Raw genomic sequence first — 17,165 nt, 5'->3', positions numbered from 1 at the left:
AGAACAACAACATAAAATACAGAACAACATAAAATACAGAACAACATAAAATACAGAACAACATAAAATACAGGACAAAACAACATAAAATACAGAACAACATAAAATACAGAACAAAACAACATGAAATACAGAACAACGTAAAATACAGAACAAAACAACATAAAATACAGAACAAAACAACATAAAATACAGAACAACATAAAATACAGAACAAAACAACATAAAATACAGAACAACATAAAATACAGAACAACATGAAATACAGAACAACATAAAATACAGAACAAAGCTTATACATACTATAAAGAACAACTTTATAATATGCATATTCTTCTGTCAAACACCCTACATCTTACTAAATGCACGTAACAGCTTGCAAAATGTTACGTTATGAAACAGCTTGCATAATGGAACAACTTTCAAAAAGTGTATAACAGTTTATGCCGTATGGTGAAAAAGAGGCAGATAAGGCATTCCGTAGGTCATAATAATTTTTGAGAAAAAAATAGTGGAAATTACATTTATGCAACGGGCGTGACATGCAAAGGATCCTGTAAGATTGTGCTTAACTATTTCAGCCAGGTAAATATTCCTATAAACTTTTAAAATCATGTACATGATTATATCACATATCAAATCGGACCATCCCTGCTGATGGAAAAATTCACAACAAATCTGTTGTTCATAATTCGATTATTTACATATCAGTGATAAGAGATGAGAATTCAATGTCGAGTAAAGTTGCAATTAAAAAAGATATGGTCTGAAAATGGCTGATTATCTCCTTAAAATGAGAAAATTTTATAATCATGTTTTTACTGGCGCCGGAATCTATTAGATCTAAATAATTAAGAATACTTGTATATAGGCATCGCTGTCATGGCACGATGAAACAAAAGAAATCCATTAAAGCTGTTACCATCTAGTCTTTTATTTTCGTTAGACGTGGCGTCATTATTTAAAACAATAAAAACATTTCTACCCTCATGGCCTTTAATATATGGATCAAATAATAAGCACAGAACAGAGGCTTGAGCTTTTGCTAACTTTTCATATGAACAAACACATCAACATACAGACTCTAAAAGGCTGTTTTGGAGAAAGAATTCGTAAAAAATGTTTACTGTATATACATTATGTTCAACATTTGATACACATTTACATCGTTCATTTCATAACCGGCACATACCAGCCTTTACTGTTGTCATATGAACACTTTTCTAGCTGCGAAGGCCTACTTGTATTACTATAATACACATTGTACCCAACCTCCGTGCAAGAATATTGTCAAACAATACCAATAAAGGGTTGTAATAATGTTTTGGAGTTTGACATTGTACATGTACAAAGATGGGAATAATTTTAATTCAAGAACCTACACGATTTAATCTTGATATGACAGAGTGTTATATACATTTAATTCATATCATACACAAAGTTACCGCCGACAAAGGCCAAGAGTACTGCGATATGAATTTATCTCCATTAGATAGAGATTTTACTCTGATTAAAATATGATTAATATGCGCTATCACATAGTCTACAATCTTTGACCTATCACCATTCGTCAGTTAAAAACTCGGTCATCATCGGAACTTCTTTTATCATCATTTCGTCTTTGCATAATTGTCTAAACTCCGCCATGTATTGTTCAGAAACTTCTCTAAGGAAAACAAGACTGTCTACAAACTTAGCGAACCTTTGTTGCGCTTGTGGTCCAACCGTTCGTTCAAGATGATAACGTATCACTTCCGATACGAGATACTGGATCTTGTCAACGAATTCTGGATCTCCAAGGTTACAGCGATCAGTAAAGGTCAAGGTCAGCGCCATTAGAAGACATTGTTCCTCTTTACTTAAGGCGAGGCTCTGAAATCGGGCGTATGCTTCGCAGATGTTGGTGATAAATTCTCTCGAGAAGCACTTGTCGGCCAGTTCATTAACGTGGTACGCAACGCCATTTCTCGCTAGTACCACACCATAGTCTTCATTGTAACCCTCGTGCATCAGTATGACGAAGAAATCGCATCGGAAAGCGTTTAAAAGATTTGACTGATCACGTGACTGCAATTTCTTGAATCCTGGGATTTGATGCGCAAAGTTATAATAACTTTTCGTTAGTCGCTTGATTTTCAGCACATACTCTTTGAACACTTGAATCCTTCCGTCCACATCGATCCCATATTCTTTTAAAAGTTTGTAATACTCATCTTTTGGAACAGCTTTCATTTCCCCATAGGTCTGCAGTTTGATCTGGTAACGCTGATGGTGATATTTGATCACACTCTGCACCTGCTCATTGCTGGTTATGTTGGGTCCATATGGTTGAATTTCCTCCATCGCTCGGACCAGTTCTTGAAGAAGATTATCCGGGCAACAATCTTCGGGAACGATATCATGCAAACTCGGAGACGATTTGCCGCTCTCGCTTTCGCTGTAAGTATGATCAAATTTAAAAGAATCTAAATTAACATCAAATGTTTTCACCTTTTCAGTTTTCTTTTCTTTGCCTTCGAGGACGTTCACCTTTTTGATAGTTTCTGTTCTTCGAGAAAGAGAGTATCTCCCCAATTTAGAGTTTTCTTTCGACATACCGAGTTCAAGACATTTCTTCAAGCGACATCCAGAACAGTTTTCCCGATTTTTATTCACAACTTTACAATTACCGTCTTTGGCACATTTGTACTCTTCATTTCGTATAATGAACCGTCTGAAAAAGCCTTTGCAGGCTTCACAACTATTGACCCCGTAATGTAACCCAGAGGCTTTACCCCCGCATACTGCACAGGGTGGGAACTTCAGGGCTTTTGACGTGTTTTTACCTTTAGATCTGTCCCGTTTTACGCCACTCATTTCTTGGGAAGTGTTTGTTGATGAGTGCGATATGTAATCCTCTGAATAATCCTTCGTATGTTTTCTGGAATTTTCCATGGACGATTTCAAAGCTTTAGAATTTCTCTCCGAGCCGCGCCTGCTAGATATCTTATTCGGCGTGGGCATGGGCTTATTTTGTGGTGTTTTAGTTTTACTTAAAAGCAGTTGTTTCAATGGAGATAAGGAGTTAGTTGTTTCAGGCTTTTCTTGTTCTACAACTGGCTGATGCATTTGTTGAAAGTCGGTATCTACAAATTCTATGTTATCATAAGGCACGGGCGAGAATGGCGTCGCAAACATCGGTGTCATGATGTCTATTAGATCGTGATTATTTTCAAGAAGCGACATACCGAGGTCATCCATTTCGTCTGCCGATTCCAAGATGTTCAAAAATTCCTCTTCCGGACTAATACTCGAGTCAAGGATATTGTCAGATAGATTTTGATTGTCCGCTATATATTCAGAGGAGAAAAATTCTCCGAATAGATCCATCGAGTCCATCTGTAAGTCACTGGTCTTTCTGATACCTGAAACAGAATGAAGTAGAAATATGAATAAGGGAATATCCTTGATGCTCTATTTAAACTGAACTTTGATCAGTAAAGTATGAAGAAAAATCGAATAATATTTCACATTTAAACTTGATACCTTTCAAGCATTAATACATTTCTCCTTGGGGGAAAGGAAGATTAACAAAAAACGACCCATATCCAACATGTAAAACAGTTTATATAGATTTAACAAGCAGTATTAAGACAAATTAATTCAATACAGTATACAAACTCCAAAGCGAGGGTATATCAAACTGTCTAAGACTATTGTTGGATGTTAAACGAGTATTTGATCTGTATCAGTCACAGATTTTAACTGAATTTTATGTTTGCATGTTTGCTGTGTCAACCTTTACAGTAAAATACATACATGTAGTCAAAAAGTAGGACTGTGTCGAATGATTCAGATTATCTATAAGCCATTTTATGTTTAATTTCGGTTTCTTATCTAAACAGTGGCAAGTAGTACTCAGCTGATTGTCGATTAATCAAAGTTTTTAAAACTAGAAAGAAACATCATAGTATTTGACATTTGAGTAATATAGGATCTTACCAGCCGAAAATTGAACAAGATAATTTTAGTCAGGTCGTAACAAAATGGATATATGTTTACCGTCCTCGGGCTGTTAGGCTTTCGGGTCTCAGACTGAAATCTTTTTTTTCCCTTTAAATGTAAAAAAACTGTAGCAGACGACGTTTAAAACATAAAATCAAATATTGCTAATGCCATGTACGTACAAGCTATCAGGTCTAACACTAAATTTATTTTTATGGCATTTGTTTGTTTAACAAGCATGCTTAAAAAGTGATTAGGACACTAAACATATGTCCAATTTGTATTAGCCTTATTTTATTTTTTTTTATAAAGTTCAATAATTCACGACACAAAACATACAAATTGTTAGCACGATATGTGGTTAAGAAGCAGGTTGCAAGAGGTTCTTTTTAAGAAAGGGAACATTCTTTTAAGAATCAGTAAGTCCAGTATAAGGTACGAGAAGCAGTTAAAGTATGAGAGACAGTTTTGAATCACATGTTATTCTTAGAAGAACGAGAGATAGACTATCCGTAGGCAATAGGTAAAGTTTAGAAACGGCGGGTTAAATGCAGCTTGGTAGAACCGTGGAAGCTCCGTGAACGAGCTGAATTACTTACTCTCCGCACGAAAGAATAATTATTCTACACAAACAGTGAGGTTTCGAACGGAGCAAGTGATTCGAAGTCAGCGACCTTAACCACTCGGCCACAGAGCCTGCCTGACCCGAACATGTTTGAAGGTGTAAGCATTTGTTTAAAAAAAAGTTGAAAAACTCACCTGATGTTCTGCCTTTTCTCAAAATCCTGATGCACGTCAACTTTGTACACCCTGCTTCTAAAGCAAGATAAAAGGATGCATGCACAGCTTATATGCACTATCAGTATTCATACAAGTCAGAACTTAAGAGAAGTACGAAACATGTTATCATTGTAAGATAAATATGGTAAAATCTAGGTCATTTTAGGCCGATCATATCTACCCGTAAAATTGAAAAGCTAATGGGTTTTATCCTTTTTCATATTCTTAAACCTAGACCTTAATTCGAAGAAAAATGTCAAAACTCTGTGAACTGACTGGAATGGAATATCTTATACAATAGTTTTCGGAGTCTTCACAGTACGCGGCCGTGGCTTTCTTATGGTCAAGCGAGTCATGGTCATATCACAGTTTTGAAATTAAAATTAATCGTCTAAAACGTTGTAATATCACCACTTCCAATTATTATGTACCGATCTTCAGCACACTTTTTTTACTATCATGAAATAATCGGGGCAATATTACAAACTATTCTACAAATAGTTTTCTTGGCCTTCTGATTATGGTTCGACATATCTTGAAGTTCAGTATTAAGAACACCTACAGTTTTAAGTACAGTTTATGCTCGTAAATACGAAGTAAAATAAAACCGTTTTAGTCTTTTTTCATTGCCATTACAATATGAAATGTCTGCAGTAAAAGTTTACATGTTTAATAAGAAATACATATATATACCTTAATATGCATATGTAGTTAAAGTATAGGTACAGTTTATGTAAGGGACCGAAAATACGACTGTATTGCACGTGTTTTACCGTGACGGCGCACACTATAAATATATTAATCAATAATTTATTTTACATTGTATTTCATTTTGTTTCGATATTACAATATTGCCGTCCTACTTTCGAAATATATCAGTTCAGCCATGACAGATTGTAATGATACCCTATCTGTACGTTGAATTTCTTTGTAACTATCTACATATCAGTTACAACTAGTCTACATGAAATTTTGTAACACTTTGTTAAGTAACGGGACCATTTGTGCGATACAGTGAATGGCTGAACTGGCCGTAAAGCTGTAAATGGATCAACAAAAATGAATCTACAAAACAGTAAAGCGTATTATAAAAGTTTCTTTAAGTGCCCGAAAGTCCAACCAACTATTAGGTGTACCTTATGTGAGTTTCGTTTACCAGTTTGATGGCTTCCTCCAATGCAAGACTTCTACACCCTATAAGTTTTCGAACTCGCAGCGGATTCGAAGCCAGCTAGCTACCGAAATCATTCTGTGAAAACGGAAACCAGTACATACAGGCATGTCCGGCTAACTTAGCCTAGCTCTTCACTAACGTGCCCGGTGTGTAGCACCGATACAGACAAACCGTCTTTCTATCGAAGAACCAGTGCTTTAGTTTATACTAATTTGTTTTAGCTCGATTGTGATGAAAGCTTCAAGCTTATTGGAACCACTCTCGAGTTTGCTTCCTGGAAAATCCAGTACTGGTGTCATATGAGAAGTCATGGTCGTGACCCCAATAGGGCTCTAACCCACGATCCCTGGATTGAGCGGCCGACACCTTATCCACTAGACCACCGCTCCCCTCGAACCAGTGCTGACCTCTTAGGTTGGAAACACTAAACAGAAATTCACAATGCCTGGATTGGGACTCGACCCGGGGCAAGCCTCTGGATGTACAGCCAAATGTGTTACCACTAGAGCACCGAACCACCCAAGTTAAAGATAATGATGTGTTTTTGTGATGCTTTCATCTTTGCCTCTATTACTCGTGCCCTTTGTTACACGTGAATAACACTTTGAAAGCAGGTGGAGAATACTGTTGATGTTTCGCAGCCTAACTAATCAAAGGGAGATGCTCAGAATGTTTCGCTTATAACAGCGCAAGGTTTGACACAAAGCATATTCAACAAATTGTCCAAAATCATCAGCTTTGTGTTCTAGTTAACGCATTTTTCAAATTTTGTTAAGCTGTAGACTTTGTATTTAGATTATAATTGAGCCGTGCCATGGGAAAACCAACATAGTGGGTATGCGACCAGCATGGATCCAGACCAGCCTGCGCATCCGCGCAGTCTGGTCAGGCTCCATGCTGTTCGCTTTTAAAGCCTATTGGAATTGGAGAAACTGTTAGCGAACAGCATGGATCCTGACCAGACTGCGCGGATGCGTAGGCTGGTCTGGATCCATGCTGGTCGCAAACCCACTATGTTGGTTTTCTCATGGCGCGGCTCATATTATTTGTAGAAAAAGCTTTCCGACTATAATTATATAAATGCGTACTGTCTATAGCTTTTACAGACGCGGTGGTTCAAACGCCGCGGTGTTGGAAAACTATCGAAGGAAAGGTGGAAAAATACGGGCGAATGATGGTATTTTCGCTGTAATTAGTAAGTTTTCTGATGAGTTTTACCTTATCTTATTTTCTATTTTTTTTTTTCTTTTTTTATTCATTTTTTTTTTTTTTTGGCTATCAACAGGAAACAACAAGAGCACTTCCAGTCACTAACATATAATCAGTGCAATTATGTGCCTTTAATGTAAACACTTCTGTACAGTTTAGCGAGGGAATGCCGTTCTTGCGGAATTTCAAATATAAATGGTAGAATTATACAAAACGACCCCCGATTGCATTTGCATCAAAACACGTGCAAGTATAACATCATCAACCATTTTGTTATAGTCGGTGAATTCTCATTGCCTGCATATGAAAAATAGAGAAAAAAGGATTTCAATGCAGATGGCGGTGGTTACAGTTACAACGCATTATGGTGTTCCCGATTCCATAATAGTCCGGTTTCGGTTAAAACTTAACTGGTATGCCCTTGGTACGGCTTTTCATTATCTTTTACACTAGGCAGCCGTATTAACTCCATGTTTAGTAATATTAATATTATACTATTGATTTGTGTTCTACTGATTTTGTACTTTCGGCCTTTATGTTTTCAGTAAATTGATCAATGATAGTTTAACGAACTACCGTATAGCGGGTTATTTCTGCGGTCAAAAAATTCTGCGTTTTGGATTCAAACATTGTGGAATAAATTTCTGCGTGTTTTATTTCTGCGTTTTTACATAAAAGGAATGTAAATTTCTGCGTTTTCACATAAAAGGAAGAGAGATTTCAGCATTCTCGCTGCAAAGTAGGAGGTATTTCCCCGCATATGATGCGTGGCCGTAAGAATGACTAGCGCGTGTAAAACAATAAACTAAATTACCGGTATCTACATGAAAAAAAGGTTTTCTGTAGGATTAACAGTTAAGACTTTGATTGACCGTCACACTCAATTATACCATTAATCGGTAATTGATAGATGACGGCGGTTATGTCCAATAATTAAACCATCCCATTGTGAACTTCGGATTGCCTCGAGTAACAAAGCGTGAAACACGTTGGTGAAAAAAAAAATTGCGCTTTAATTTTTTGCCGGGTAAATATTCTGCTTGAAATATTTTTGCGATTATACCGAGAGACCGCAGAAACGCAGAATTATCCCACCCGCAGAAATAACCCGCTATACGGTATATCAATTGCTAAGAACTAACGCATCATTCAAGGTCGTCATTTTCATAATGGCTAATCGCCCGCCAAATGTCGCCCGCTGAATGCCCCCCTCGTCCCACCTTTCGGGATGACATGTTAATATTAATCAAATGGGACTTATAAGGTAGTAAGGCTTTTTATAATAATGGAATATCTGTTAATCCTTGCGTGTATCAGTGCTATACACTGGGCACGTTAAAGATCCAGGCTGTCTATTCGAAACGAGCTAGGCTAAGTTAGCCGGACAAGCCTGTATCTGATTTCTGATCTCTGCCGTGGGGGCTTTGTCTCACTCTGTCCCTCTGGTCAGATCGCTCTGTGTCTGTACTAGTAGAGGATGAATTATGCGCCCTGTGTGGCTACATTTGAACTATGTAAAGCGCCTTTGAACGTGAAATTGATCATGGAAAGGGCGCTATATAAATCTGGTATAATAATAATAATAATACAATATAGTCCCTAATGTTGTTTTAGGAAAAAATAATTGCTCACTCAAGGCTTACCCCCCGCGCCCCCCCCCCCCCCCCACCCCACTCCTCTCATTCCTAACCTCGTCCTTCAATCCATCAGCGAGTCCGCCAGTGACATAATGTGAAACTTTAAAAAAAATACAAGAATGTTTTTCATGAAATAAAGAGAGAGAGAGAGAGAGAGAGAGAGAGAGAGAGAGAGCAATACGCGTGCATGCGTCGGCCTGCCTGCCCACCTGTTCGTCTATATTTTCCAGATTATATTGGAAAATACCTATAGCTTAGTGGACTGTTGTGAGCAAAGACCAGATCCCTATCTGAAAGTTCAATGTCACACTTGGGTGAGGGGTTTGGCAAGGATTATGTCAGACCTTACCCGAGTGGTAAATTTAACAGTCGGATGGAAATTTTCCTTTTCTTCAATAATACGAATAAATAATGCCATGCAAAACCCGGGCCCAAAAGTCAGACAGGAGTCAATTTGCAGGGCGATGTTGCTTTGGTTTGGCTACATTTGAAAGGGCGACGTTTTGCAGGGTGGCTGGGCGATGTTCAGTGGGGCGTTATAACATTTGGCCCGGTGACATTTGGCAGGTGAGACATTTGGCAGGGCGACATTCGACGAGGTGACGTTCAGCTGGGCGCCATAACGCATTTCGGCGGGGTGACGTTTGGTTGGGCGACATTCGGCGGGGCGCCGAATTGTTTGCTGTTGTGTCGTTGTGGGACGGGGGTGTAATGTCGCAGCGGGTGGGGGTTGGGTGGTTTTGTGCGGCAGCAGTGATGGAATACTAAGAAACAAGAAACTGAAAGTGATTTTAGAGGGGGTAGGGGAGGTTACCATGTGTGGGAGTAATGTGGATTGTTGCACTACCCGAATCACTCATCACCACCCACCTGTATTCCGGTCAAGTTTAAAGTCATTACCTTGAATAGTTGTGCTCTGGATTCAAAATATAAAGGACAGATTTGAACTCATTTTGTGACCTTGACCTTTGATCTACAGACCAAGTTCATACGCTATGCACATCTACTCGTCGCTACCTACCTATATGCCAAGTTTGAAGTCAATACCTTCAATGGTTATCGAGTTACGCGCTCTACAGACAGATTTGACCTTGCTGTGACCTTGACCTTCTACGCCCCATAAAGGACATTCATGACACTTGAACAAATGAGCCATGCCATGGGAAAACCAACATAGTGGGTGTGCGACCAGCATGGATCCAGACCAGCCTGCGCATCCGCGCAGTCTGGTCAGAATCCATGCTGTTCGCTAACAGTTTCTCTAATTCCAATAAGCTTTGAAAGCGAACAGCATGGATCCTGACCAGACTGCGCGGATGCGCAGGCTGATCTGGATCCATGCTGGTCGCAAACCCACTATGTTGGTTTTCCCACGGCTCAAATGAGCATCTCATCGATACGACCGAAAGAACTCGTGTTCGATTTATGCATGCCCAAGGTCTGGTCTGTCTGAGTCTTGGATTTTATGTCTGATGTACTAAAACCCTTGAAGGATTTAAAGGATATCTATGACTTTTAAGGGTGACTGTGGGTCTGCACCATCTGAATTTTTTTTTTAATTCTGACAAATGGAAATTGAAAACAAAAAGATTTTGATTGAACTGCTGAATAAATGTTGGGAGTACCTTGACTTAATGAAACTTAAGGAAACTTTTCCTGAAAAAAAAAACGGTGTAGATATTTTTCACTTTTATTGATAGATATTTGTCTTGAAAGGTATAAACTTGTTGTTTTTTTTCCATTTTCGTTTTGATTCATCGATCTCTAACTGATTATACATAGTCCTTTTCAATAATGTCTAAATATGCGGGTAGCTTTACCTTGTTAGTTTATGTTGATCATTTAGATCATATTTATTTACATAAAGTTAAAAATTGCTGAAAGAGAAATAAATATATTCCATTATATTTACAACTTTCTATGTTTATACGAGTTTTTCATCAAGTTAATTGCAAGTTATTTCATTAACTCAGTTGGTAAAGTGTATGATTCCGGAAGTTCAAATTCTTTTTGTGCCTACTGAAGAATTGCCCTTGGCTGTCTGTCCTAATTTGTCATTCAATTTTCTCAAGAAGTATTCGACCCAGAGTCAACAAACCCCACAGGATTGTTATTCAGCATGAAGTTGTGCACCTTGAGTTTTAATTGGGATGTCCAGAACTATGGCCTTTTATAGTAAAAAATGTGTCCATCCATCTAAATTTGTATAGTACCTATCTCAAAAAGTATTTGACCCAGGTCATCAAACATCACAGGATTGTCATTAAAATGTGAAGTTGGTGTTTTAATTGGGATTTCTCACAACCAGACCGCTTAAGCCTGTGCTAGTGGGCGTGAGAGGTGTTCATTACCTCTCATGAACAGGCTCGATCAAACCTAGTCTCCTTTTATTATTCTTGGTTGCATTCTGTGCTTCCAAAGGATCTTTTTACAGATTTTATTCTGTATATTATATTACATAATTGATACAAATGATTTCATAAATTCCAAAATTTACTTGAAATACTTTTTTAGAAAGTTTATTTCTGAGAAAATTTCTCAAAATGTAACAAAAATCGCACATTTCTATCTCTGCTTTTTCCTACTGACAACCTTTTTATCTTTTTTTACTGTGTAAGTGGCTTACATCATACACAACAGAACAAAAACAAAAATCGTGGGTATCCATGCTTTTTCCAAGTTATTTAGATAACATACTCAGATTTTGACTGAATTTGCTTTCTTCTGATTATCTATATTGTTAAATATGATTTCCCATACATATATTAACAATATAGATACTAACCGGTCACTATAATTTTCAGACATCGTGCAAAACCTAACAGTAACGACCATGTAATGCATTTTCATTGCTTTTTTGTCTTCTTCCTTGTAAACAGACATCTCTGTGTTTCATTGCATTTGCCTTTCCATTACATATAAACCAACGTTTTTAAGCTTTTACCTGCTGGAACATTTTCATTCAGTTAACTAGGAATGTCCGATACTGTCCGCATCTGTTTAGCTTCATATATAACCCAAGAATCAGTAAGTAACAAACAAGCAACTGCATAAAGGATGCACAATTTTGGTTTATAGCAGCCTTGTAAAGTCCTTGGATGGGCGGTCAGTGTCCAAAGCATGTTCGGTCCCCAAGCTGTACAGTTTTTGAACTTGGCCAAGATATTACGCCCACAAACATTATCAGCAAGTTAAGGTAAAGATCGGATGAAAACTGTTCGACTTGGGGAGCGGACAAGGCTAATTTCGCAGTTTTTCGAGTAATTCAAGGGCCATAATCCAATAGTGCCTGGGGTGATTTGGCTGGTTATCGTTCTTGGCTGAGATATTATGCCCACATACATTGTCAGCAAGTTCGGTGAAGATCGAATGAAAACTGTTCGACTTAGAGACTGGACATGCTTTTGGACGCCGACTGCCGCCCGCCCGCTATGGGTGCTCACATAAAACGCCCCACTCTTTCAGAGAGCGTATAAAAATGAGTCTGCTATTATCTTTCTTGGTGGCATTCTATGTTTCCAATGAATCTTTTCCCAGATTTTACTGAAGATCAAGGGGACCAGACAATTTTTCTTTCTGAACTCAAAGCCAACAAGAGCTGTCCATAAGACAGCGCGCTTGACTTTTCTCAGTGCTTGACTCTGAATTAGAGCTTTGCCAGTAAAAACTTTATAAAACTTAAACCAAAAAATCTAAGTTAAACAGGGACATAACTCTGTCAAAATTCAAATCAGATGGGGTTTGTTTCTCCTGGTGTAGACTTTGATCGTAAGTAACTAGTTAAAGTTTCAAGTCAATAGCTTTGATAGTAACAGACATATTTGACTTTATCAAAAACTTTAATCAAAACTTCTAAGATAAAAAGGGGCATAACTCTTTCAAATTCAAATCAGAGTTATGGGGATTGTTTCTTCTGGTGTAGACTTTGATAGTGAATAACTATTTTAAGTTTCAAGTCAATAGCTTTGATAGTACCAGAGATATTATGACTTTATCAAAAAACTTTAACCAAAAATTCTAAGTCAAAAAGGGGCATAACTCCATCAAAATTCAATACAGAGTTATTGGGATTGTTTCTCCTGGTGTAGACATTAATAGTAAATAAATATTTAAAGTTTCAAATCAATAGCTTTGATAGTAACAGAGATATTTGACTTTATAAAAAAATTTAACCAACGCCGACACCAGGGTGAGTGCAATAGCTCTACTTTTTCTTCGAAAAGTCAAGCTAAAAAGCATAATAGCTATGGCTTTTAAACTTTACTTGATGAAGATCTCTATTGTATTTAGCATTAGTGACAAGTAGCAATGACTTTCACCATATCTAAGTTCCATTTGAGGAAGATCACTGATATTTTTGGAGTCAGAAGTTCAAAGGTCAAGGCCACAGGGACCTAACTTTGATTTTGTAAATTTTTCAATTTCCAGGTTTACATATTGATTGAAGAGGCCAAAAAGTTCATGTAAAGATATAATTTTAGAGTTTTTATGTGTCAGCTTTTCAAAAGGAGGTGGAGGAATGTAGAATTACCCCCGATGTTTAACCCGTGTGCATATCGCATCTGACCCAGAACTTGGTAAAATGTGCCACATGCATTTAGAATTCAAGGATTTAAATAAATGTCATTTCAATTTTTGTGCATATCGTGTCCAGTCCAGATATTTGTTATGCTTTTATATAATAATGGAAATTATTTTAGAATTAAAATAATTTAATTTATTTTTTCTCAAATTGTTGCTCGTTAATTACCGTCTGCTAGTTTATTAAATTGTCGTCTGTTTTCGTAGATAAACGTGTCATCGATATTGTTACACTTGGCTGATCTGAACTGGTTCCTATTGACACTGGTACCCAGTCGATATAATATAAATACCAATAATCTCGTGCAGTTCTCTCACATTTTGCTAGCTACACCGTCGGTAACGTCAAAACTACCCGCCCGCCACACCCTGTATTTATAGGAAACCTTCGAAACATAGAGCTTTGTATCTTTAATTTCGGGCTAGTATTGTAGTTTTAACAACTTGCTAGAATACTCTGTCAGTATTTTATATACACTTTACTGATCTATTTATGTTGATCTTACATCATCTGTGGAATGTTTTATGAAATTGGTTCAAAGTTGTAAAGGAAATTTGCATAAAGTCCATCTATTTAACAATAGCTAACGTTGATGTTCTAGTTCAAGTTAATTGTTATTGTCCACCCGGTCTTGACGACTGAGTTGTTAGGTACTGCCGTCTTTTTACTTACAATTGCAGGGTTAAACCGTGCCAAAGTAAATTGATGAGGGTGATATACCGGAGAGCAATAACACTGCAGGAGATAACACATCCAGCCATCAAAATGTATGACGGGGCTAGATGTCATCTTGTTACGTGACCAAGGACTTCCAAATGTGAGATGTTCATACCGTGTTATGAAGAAAAAACTGAGACATTTTGATGCAGTGTATATAAATTTTGTTATTTAAGAAAACGGTTTAGCATGGGCGTGACTATATTTGTATAAGACTCTCCAGTATAATTTGAAAGATTTTATACACGGATAGTTGATTGATATTAATATACGTATTTCTAATATTAAAATATAAACTAAATGTACAAGAAGACAATAGTGAAGTAATAAAATTATTAGAATAAGTTTCACTTTTTAAGTTAAGTGTGTCGTATTGACATGAAATTCAAGGACAGGAAAATAATTATAGGAAGTATTGACTGTCGTAAATATTATTTTATGTGAACTTAAAAACTTTGTGATCACAGTTGGATATCTCTAAGAAAATTCTGCTATTATTTGTGGTAACAATTATTATGTAGGACACTGGCTTTTTAACTGTGACATTTGATAGACCTTAATATTAGTTTTTCTTCATCTTGTCATAATACTATAAGTAAAAGGTGTTTATTTATAATACTGGCTTGATGGATATTGTCGCTCATATGTTGGCGGTAAAATTCTGTCGGCCGTGAGGTGAGCGGATACGGTGTCTGTATGTTTGCATTCAAGTTGCGTACTTTGGGGTATCATATGTTTACCAGTTTGTGTTAACTGGATAGTAAAAGGTTTTGCCCTAGTACTTGGCGATTCCTAGTGTTGCGTGTGTTGCGTATGTTGCGTTGCTCTCAGTGGTGTCACTTTGCCTTGCCTTGCCTTGCCTTTCATTGACTCTGTTGCGGTTTCGCTCATTCTCGGTGAAACCCGAAAATGGGTGGAATGGTAGCTCACGTTCAATTGAATATGTTTGTGTGTTTGCATTTGAGTGATACCTGTTATAAAGTGCAAATGTCTTGTGTTGCTTTGCCTTTGAGTGACACCTGTTACAAAGTACAAATTCTTGCGTTACTTGGCGTTGTTTGAGTGATACCTTTTTCAAAGTACAAAGTGCTGCATGCTTTGCCTTGTGGTCCGTTTGTTATATTGCCTCGCTTTACATTGCTAGGGTTGTCATTTGACCGCATCCCGTGACCCGGCTGGGTTGGATTCACAATTCGAAGTTCGTAGATTGCCATTGCGTTGTTTTTGCAAGCCTTGGTTTGGTGCGTCTGTTACCTCTCGGTCGACGGATTTTGGCTGTGCTTTAACGACTCTACACGTGAGAACCCTTGTGAGTCATGAGCGGCCGTCAACTCCCAATATTGTCAATATACTTTTACTGAATTTAATTAAATTATTACATAATGTATCATGCATATGTTTATCTATCGTTGTAAAGTATCAATGCATATTCTTGATGAATAAAAGTGTTGTATAGATAATTGGTTTTTAATTTTGAGTAATAAAATAATGAATATCAAATAATTTTCCACAAATGATCATCATAATTAGACAATGAGCCACATGTGAATCAAAGGTTAAGGTCACACCTAGAAGTAATTTTTGCGGGGTCTATAAGTTTGATTATTCATAGATGAATATTCAAATAACTGGCACAAATATTCAGCATTATCAGCAAAATCATTGTTATTATAATTTTCTGACAGAAAACATTTCATTCAGAAGTGAACTTTTGGGATTTAGTTTCCTTCCAGCTGACACATCATAGATTCATTCAGAAACCTGGCATCAATTTTTGCTGTCTGGTTCCCTGTCATGAAAGTTAACACTTCTCTGTGGTGACAAAGTTACACTGACGAGATATGAAAAGGCAACAAACATATGCTAAATATATTTTTAGTACAAAAAGCATTACTTTGAAATGTTCAACACATACACATCTCGATACTCTATACCCGTTGTGTTAATTTTATGGTCTGTTGTGCTGATTAAATTTGTTCACAATGGGTATAGAATATCGAGATGTGTATGTGTTGAACATTTCAAGACGATGCTTTCTGTAGTAAAAAGTATATTCAGACGTATGTTTGAACATTGCGTTTTCATATCTCGTCAGTGTATATACACTCATAGCTTGTATACTATGGTACTCTTTTAACTTTTTTTTCTATTGTGTTCACATTATATCCTAGTTCTTTCTGAATTCCCCAAATTCATCTGCAACAACCTTTTTTATTTAATCATTTTCATAATTTTCAATGACATCACCATTAGTGACAGAGTGGTGTTACAACAACAACAGCAAAAAAAAACAACATTAGGCAGTTGGTCAGGATTTTCCAGACTTTTTCTTGCTTTTATGTTGAAGATTAATTTTAACTGATGTACATCCCGGCACCCTGGAGGTCAGTGCCTTTAAAAGGGTGCTTCTGTGATTAAATCTAGTGACCTAGCATTTGACCTTAGACATCCCCCTTTTGAACTTGACCTAGATTTCACAGAGACAAACATTCTGACAAAAAGCTATGATGACCAACAAGAAACTGTGGCCTCTTCAGAGTGTTAAAGTTTTTCTATGGTTTGACCTAGTGACCCAGTTTAAGATTTAAGGTAAACCAGTTTTGAACTCGACCTACACTTTACAGAGGCAAACAATCTGACAAAGATCTATAATTATAATAAAGCAGAAAATGTTGACTCTACAGTGTTACTAAGGTGTTTCTACGTTTTTACAAGTGACCTAGTTTTTGACCTCAGGTAACCAAGATTTGACCTAGGTTGCACACAGACAAACATTCTGAAAAAGTTTTATGAAGTGTATTCTCTATGATTTGACCTAGTGCCCTAGGTTTAGACTTTGGGAAACTCAGTCTTAAACTTCAACTAGAATTCATAGAGACAAACAATCTGACAAACGTTTATGAGGATCAAGTACAAAATGTGACCTCTCACAATATTTTCATATTAAATTAAACATTATCCAGTTTCAAACTCGTTCGAGATTTTATTAGCGGTGAAATTCCGACTAGAAAACTGGGCCAATATTGCTACCTCTGGATTGTTAAAAGTAAAACTGTTGATATCTGGCGTTGCACATCGACAG

At 37.1% G+C, this 17,165-nt stretch overlaps 1 protein-coding gene across 1 annotated transcript; it reads right to left on the bottom strand.

Annotated features, from left to right (window-relative positions):
* Positions 1-909: 909 nt before the first annotated feature.
* Positions 910-4,901, bottom strand: LOC123535063 (vitamin D3 receptor-like). Its single transcript, XM_045317594.2, has 2 exons — positions 4,744-4,901; positions 910-3,404 (listed from the first exon to the last, which is right to left on the bottom strand). Exon 2 carries the CDS (start codon positions 3,376-3,378, stop codon positions 1,561-1,563), a length of 1,818 nt encoding a protein of 605 aa, XP_045173529.2. The 5' UTR covers positions 3,379-3,404; positions 4,744-4,901; the 3' UTR covers positions 910-1,560.
* Positions 4,902-17,165: the final 12,264 nt, after the last annotated feature.

The sequence above is a fragment of the Mercenaria mercenaria genome, chromosome 12, assembly GCF_021730395.1.
Source record: "Mercenaria mercenaria strain notata chromosome 12, MADL_Memer_1, whole genome shotgun sequence".
Lineage (NCBI taxonomy): Eukaryota > Metazoa > Mollusca > Bivalvia > Venerida > Veneridae > Mercenaria > Mercenaria mercenaria.
This window is presented reverse-complemented; position numbering and strand designations above follow the sequence as displayed.